General features: G+C 50.4%; 1 protein-coding gene across 1 annotated transcript; it reads right to left on the reverse strand.

Moving 5' to 3' along the window:
- Positions 1–440: 440 nt before the first annotated feature.
- Positions 441–3,288, reverse strand: LOC145401058 (uncharacterized). The gene is made up of 2 exons (XM_080273432.1): positions 2,815–3,288; positions 441–1,316 (listed from the first exon to the last, which is right to left on the reverse strand). The coding sequence occupies exons 1-2, from the start codon at positions 3,286–3,288 to the stop codon at positions 441–443; spliced, it is 1,350 nt and encodes a 449-aa protein (XP_080129558.1).
- Between the last annotated feature and the right edge of the window lie 3,920 nt (positions 3,289–7,208).

The raw sequence follows: 7,208 nt of genomic DNA on the forward strand, positions 1-7,208 counted from the left end.
TAGCTTTTGGGATTGTCCTGGATCGATGGCCGGGAGAACAGGTGCGGAGTAGTCAACGGCTGATCTGATAGTCTGCATGTAAAAGAGGCGGAGGACTTTAAAGGTGGCTCCTCCCGCTTTACCAGCTAGAGCTCTGAGTGCTGAGATCAGGGTTTTGGTCTTATCTCTCAGGCATGCAACTTCGGATCTGAAGGAGAGGTGGGAATTGATGATCACGCTCAGGTATTTGTGTGTAGTTACATATGCGATGGGGGTTTGCCCGAGGCTCATTTGATTGATAGGAGGTCTGATGCCGATAGGAAGGACCATTGTTTTTGAGACGTTAATTTTGAGGCCGAGTTCTTGGCACACTTAGTGTAATTTAGGGAGGGTTTTCTGGGCTTGAGAATGGTAATGGCCTCTATGGATGACGAGGGCTAGATCGTCGGCATAACTCGTAGTCAGATCCTGGGTCCTAAGTCGATATGTAGGAAGCACTCCACAAGGGCATTGAACAGGGTTGGACTAAGAATACTGCCTTGTTGAGTGCCATTTTGGTGTTTGTGGGGGGAAGAAGTGAATCCATGGAAGCGAACAGCAGCTTCACGATCTCGGAAGAAGTCCTCGAGCCAGCAAAGAAGGCGGCCCCTCACACCCCTGCGTGCCAGGGTTGCAAGGATAGCCTCTGGGCATGCTAACTCGAAAGATTTCTCGAGATCTATGAAGACGGCTGGACATTTGCCTCCTCGAAATTCAGACAGGAAGGAGCTGAGGCATTCTGAGGCACCTTTGCCCTTAATGTAGGCGAAGATGTGGCTGTGTGGGGGAGGTAGTGACCATGTAAGACGGTGGAGAACCATCCGTTCAGCAATTTTGCCGAGACAACTGAGAAGGGAGATAGAACAGGGGTTGTTGGGGTCGTTTTGTTTAGGGATGGGATGGATCACAGCACGCTTCCACTGCGAGGGTACACGGCCGAGGGTCCAGGAGTGGTTGAGCAGGTCGAGGAAGGCCTTCTCAGCCACTGGACCTGCATGTGAAAGCATGCTGTAAGTAATCCAGTCTGAACCTGGAGCGGTGTCGGTGCTAGTTTTGTAGTTGTGTGTTAGCTCGTGTATGGTGAAAAGGCAGTCTGTCTCGGCTGGGGTGTTTTTACTAGTGTGGATCAGGTGTGCTCTGTGTTGGTGTAGGTCTTCTTGTTTGCATCTGGTGGAGAGTGGTAGTTGCTGGGGGGAGGTTCTGAGGGCAAAGGCCTCAGCCATGTCCTCAGCCTTCCCACGGAGGTCGGTGTGGGTTGGGGGCGGGCAGTGGTAGGGCAAGAGACTACTTTTAGTTTCCTCCAAATAGACCCAAGATTGGTGTCAGCCCCCAGAGATTGGCACCACTCCAGCCATTTCTGCTCTTTTATGCTGTTCTTCTCTGCTATAAAGTGCCTGATTACACTCTGGAGATATCTTGGTAAATTTTTACACGTTGCCCTCATCCGATTTTTTCATCCAACCTGAGTGTTTCCTGTTGTTTTTGATGTGATTCGATCGATTTTAACCTTCGTTTCTATCGCAAGTCGCTAGTTTTTGTTGAACGCCACTAGCGACTTCCGGTGGAAAGAACTGGTCCAAATCAACAAAAATCACACCAAAAACAACAGAAAACACTCAGGTTGGATACCTGTTATCATATGAATCGTATTTTTTTGCGGTTCTTCCCCCTCCCCCCAAGAATACTGGGGGACCTGAGGGAAACCGGGGTGTTGGGTGGGGGAAAAACGCAAAAGCGAGTGATTTCCTACTGGAAATGTTATCAAAATCAAACGAAAAACACTAAAATCCTTCGTAAGAAAATTATTTAAAGCTTCTTAGGGAGTTCGTGTTTCCTAACTGGGGGGCTTCGCCCCCCAGACCCCCCAACCCTGGCCGTGCTTCCTATCTGGGGGGCTTCGTCCCCCAGACCCCCCATGACATTAACCAAACCTCATCTAACCTAACCTAACTGGGTGTAAATAAGAAATAATGCATTTACCTAGCATTTTACAGTTCCGCGCCTGCTTCTGAAGAGTCGTCTGTAGCTGTAACGGCAACTGGGACGGGCGACAGTGCAACACTTTCTGATCCTCACGTAAAATGAGACTTTTGCCTTGATTTGGGTAATTTGTTCCTGTTGAAGGTAAAACACCATGCGATCGCACAAAGGCAACAGTTTTATCTTCTTGCTGGTAGAACTGTGAAATAGCAGTGAAGTAATAAATTTTGCAGGCTTCCCAGTCTATGGTTGGAGACGAACTGACTTTCAAATCTTCCGGAAGTTGCGGGCCCTAGCGTGTGGCATTTGAAATTCTACTTTGTGATTGGCTGATTCATGTGCCACGCATGCGCTTTACCCACCCACACACATAACACGCACCAACGAACACAGGCAATCGTCCGACCACGGCAGGGAAAATCTCTCCCAAAGAAAATAATAAGTGTAATAAATTGCATAACTCATCAACGGTTGATTTAAGATGGAAGTGTCATAAAGGAAAAAATGCTTAGAATTGCGTAAAGTATAAGGTGAGTTAGCCATTTTTGTTGTCAGTGAGTTGGGTGTAAGTACGAAAAAATACCTGTGATTGTGATTGGTGGAAGTAAATCGCGTGTAACTCGTTTATTATCAATTTGCGAGAGAAATGTCATAGAAGAAAAGATTCTTAGAATGACCAATTCTACTAGAAAATGTTAACGAAAAGTCGAAAATCGGATGAGGGCAACGTGTAAAATTTGACCGATATCTTAGTGCATGGGGGGTGGGGTTGGAGCGGTGGATCTTTTTAGTCCTGTTTAGTTGGTGGTTGAGTACATTGACTCTAGGGCTATAATACCAATGGTCTTTGTGGTAGTGTTTTGGAGGACCGTTGTTGGGGATTCCTGTGTCTGCCGCGGCCTGGAAAACCTCGGTGATTTGGTTGGCGTGGCTGTCGAGGTCAGGTGAGGGGCGTAGGGTAAGCAGGTGGTGGTCCAGGGTGATTGTAAATAAGCCCCAGTTTGCTCGTTTCGTGTTCCATCGTGGGGGGGGGGGGCCGGGAGGTTTTGGGAGATGAGTGACTCCTAGGGAGCAGAGGATGGCGTGGTGATCTGATGTTAAGGTGGGGTGGATCTCCCAGGTGGATCGAGGAGCGAGGGTGGAGGAAACAAGGGAGAGATCCAGCCTACCTCCCTGTAGGTGTGTAGGGCTGTTGGTGTTATTGAGGAGGGATATGGTCGGGGTTTCTTTGAGAACTAGAGCTATGTGGCATCCTGTTGGGTTGGCTGGACTGCGGGATCCGAGGCACATGTTGTGGGTATTCATGTCCCCCCCTTAAATATTTCTTCTGATTATGAGAGGGAGAAAAGCTCCCCCAGGTGTAGGTCGGCTGTTGGCGAACGATAGACGTTGAAAATTTTTAGGTTTCTGTTCGCCAAGGTAAGTTCTACTCCCTGAATTTCAGCTCTGGATCCGCAGTCTGGGAGGGAGTTGATGGCTATTGCAGGGATGTGGTTTTTGATGAGGATGGCACAGCCTTGGGGACTGCCGCGAGACTGGGAAGAAGGAAGAGGGTGAAACCCCGCAACCGCAGTGGTTGGCGCTTATTGAGAAGAGTTTCCTGCAGGAGGAAGACGTGGATGTTGTCTTTGTGGGCAGCCTTCTCGAGCAGGGAACGTTTTGCAGAGGCACCGTTGATGTTCCACTGCAGTATGCAAAGAGATGTGGGAGGGGAGGTGATTTGCTGTGAGGTAGAGGGGTGGCTTGTAGTGTTCAAGTCCTTTCGGCTGGTGGATTGGATGTGGGGAGTGGTGATCTGGATCGAGGTCTTCCTCTCTCCCCGGAGGGGGAGTGTTGTCGGTGACTGGGAGCTCCTGCATGTTTGCCCAGGTGTTCTTGGGGCCTGACGATGGAGATGGAGCGGCTTCTGTTTCTGGGGTCCTGTGATGTAAGTGTTGCACGGGATCGTGAGTTTTGGTAGCGTCGGTGACGTGGTTGATGGGCGGTGGCTGGGTTGGATGGAGGTGATGGGGGTTGGAGTGGCACCTATGGTGTGTGGGTGGCTGGGGGCAGATCTTCGGGGGTGGTGTTGGTCCAATCTGGATGCTCGATCCATTGTTGTATAGCTTGGTGAGTTACCTGGAGGAGGGGTTTGGGGTCGATCTGTTGTCCCAGGATCCTTCCGAGTTCCTCTGCTATTGTAGTGCATAGATGGCGGCTTAGGGATCTGAAGTCCTCTATGCTGATGGTGGCATGGCCTGGGAGACGAGTGGTGTCTGGTGAGGTTTGGGTGGAGGAGTCTAGGTTGGTCTGTGTGCTGGAGTCGGTGTATTGTGGGGTGGGAGTGGGGTGGCGAGGTGGCTGTGGGGTTGAAGTGCGTGATTGGCGAGGTGGGTTCCCCAGGGGGTGGAGAGCCACCGGGGGGGGGATGGGGGGGGGGAACGTAGGGGGTGGGCTGTGGACGAGGGGGAGGGATAGGCGAGGGTTGGGTGGTGTCGGGGGGGCACGCCCCAAGCGCTGGTGGTCGGAGGGGCTAGGGGTGCAGGGAGGTGATCTTGGACCTAATGCGTCTCCCTCTCTATCCCCCACTGCACACGTTCCTTCCTTTCAGGGCAAACCTTGTTCCGAGCATGGTGCTTCCCGCCGCAGTTTGGGAAACGTACAGCGACCGGCTGCTGGGCCTGGGCCTTGAATTTTGTCTAGGCAGTCCTGTGTGGCATGGTGGCCACTGCGCATGGCGCAAACCGGGCGGCGGGAGCACGGTGATTTGTGGTGTCCGTATTGCTGGCAATTGAAGCAGCGGAGGGACTCTGGGATATAGGGACGTAGGTGGTATGAGTCCCATCGTCCTAGGACAAGAAGTGGAGGGACAGTTCCCCTGATAGCGACAATAACTTGCCTGTATTTTGTCCCTGTACGTTGCATCGCCTGGCAGTTTCAACCGGGTTGTGATCTAGGACTGCCTCTATGGGAAAATTTGTTGGATATTTAGTGAGGACAAATTTGTGCAGGGTGAGGTTAGGGTCTCGTCTCTGAATGCTAATGGGTTTTCCGGCAACAGTGTCCAGAGTGTGGAGAATGTCGTGAGAGGCATCATCAAGGGGAACAATGGCAGTGTCCTGATTTTTGAGCTGAACCATCTTGAACTTCATGGAAGGGTGTGCTGCTGCAATGGCGTTGGTGATGTCATACGTGGAGGAAAGATTCTCATTGGGAGTGATGATGAAGGCTGGATACTGATGAGGAGGCTGAGGAGTGGCAGGAGGGGGCGGCATCCGCAGGCGTGTGGAGGCCCGGGGGTGGGGGTGTGAGGGGGGTGAGGTGCGGTTGTGGAGCTCAGAGGATGAGGAAGTGGGGGGCCCGAGGGGGCACGTGGTCTTGGCAGCAGAGCGGCGTTTCTTTTGTACCAGAGTGAAGACATCGGCATCGTCAGTGGGTTGAGCAGAGTCTAAGGCGGTGGTCTCGGAGGCCCTGGGGGTGTGGCTTGGGTCTTGCGCTGGATTGGATGTCATGGCAGAGGCAGAGGCACGATACACTTTGTCAGAGTCTAGGTCAGTATTCATAGCCGGGATAGTCGAAAAAATCGTCTGGATCATAGTCTGGACCAGTGAGACGGGGTTTCTTGGCCTGGGATGTCTTAGGGGAAGACGTCAGAGCAGACTTGGGTGGAGGCTCCATGCTACAGACACACGGACATGCAGACACAGAGCTTGAAAAATAAAAGTAAAATAAAAGTGAAAAAATAAATAAATAAATAAAATAAAATAATGGGGTGGGCAAAAGGGGATAGGTAAAGGGATAGGAGAACTGAAAAAATAACAAAAGCCAAAAAGGAGCGAGAGAGAGAGAGAGAGAGAGAGAGAGAGAGAGAGAGAGAGAGAGAGAGAGAGAGGTAGAAAGAAAGGAAAGAAAGGGAAAAAAGAAAAAACGAAAAAAAAAATGCAAACTCTCCTGCGGTTCCCCATAGTGACGGGGCCTAAACTCCCCACCCTCTAGAGGGCGTCGAAGAAGACCCCGTCACTGCCACGTGAGGGACTTACCTAACCTAGCCCTAACAGTGCCAACCCTTGCCGCCTCCTATAACCAGGCCTCTAAAGCCCCCCTCATGGAGATACCCTAACGGTATTCCTTCAGGGTTCGGCGTCGTACTACGGCAGGGACTCTAAGGTGGCAGCCGGACAGTAGCTGAAAAGGAAGAGAAAGGGAAAAATAAAACTGAAAAGAAAGAGCGGGGGATTAACGATTGGAGCCAAGACTGACTCAAAAAGCTCTGTGAGATGCGAGGGTGAAGTGGCTGAGAAAGTCTATGGAGGCTGGAACCCACGGTTCACTATGGCGGAGGAGATGTTGCCAGTTGAAAAGCAGGGCTAAGTATGCGAGTGTATATGAATGAGATGAAGGGGGGAGGAGGGGAAAACCAAGGACATATATAGGGGGACAAGCTGCACTCGTAGAAGGGAGAGGGCAGATGAGAAGATGTCATGGGGGGGTACGAAAAATTAACTAATCGACAGTCAGTTTCCGAGTCGGAACAAAGTGAGCGAATCAGCGCCGAATCGGCACATTTAACCGCAAAATATTATGACATTTTACCACCATACTTCATGCAAATCCCACTGTGTTAATTTTAGTCCACATTGTGTTTAAATCATCTTTAAACATTGCCCCTAGTGCGAATTTTCAGGTGAAGAATCTTTACATGTTATGGTTTAATAATTACAAATGGGTAGCTGACTGAGAAGCTTCCGCCCGTCAGCGCCAGGGCTAGAATGCTGGTGCTGGCAGCTGGCGTCACTCGGCTCAGGTGTCCATTCACCCTTTGTGGGTTGGTAGGTAAAATAAGTACCAAGGGTAACACCTAGGGAAGGAAACTGGTAACTTGCATAATGCAGTGGCCTCGTAGCCTATCCCAGGAATTTGGGTGAATTACCTACCAGACTCAAAGGCCTATGTTACGAAGATGAGCACCGCGGCTAAGCGCCACATGGCGTCTGTTTCCTCACATTAAAAACAAGACCGAAATATGCATGAAAGTATTGCAGGAAGTATTTATGGTTATTACAGAACTGTTTTTATGAAATGCACACACAAATATAGGCCTACACGCATGGGCCTTGGCGAATCCTGGGGGGAAGGGTGTTGTAGCATTCTTTCTTCATAAATTGTTTAAGAGTCTAAAAAAGTATGAAAAGGGAAAAACTGAAACATTTCAATACATACTACAGCCTTGT

This window comes from Coenobita brevimanus, chromosome 6, assembly GCF_032717465.1.
Source record: "Coenobita brevimanus isolate Jiangsu-jjx chromosome 6, ASM3271746v2, whole genome shotgun sequence".
Classification (NCBI taxonomy): Eukaryota; Metazoa; Arthropoda; class Malacostraca; order Decapoda; family Coenobitidae; genus Coenobita; species Coenobita brevimanus.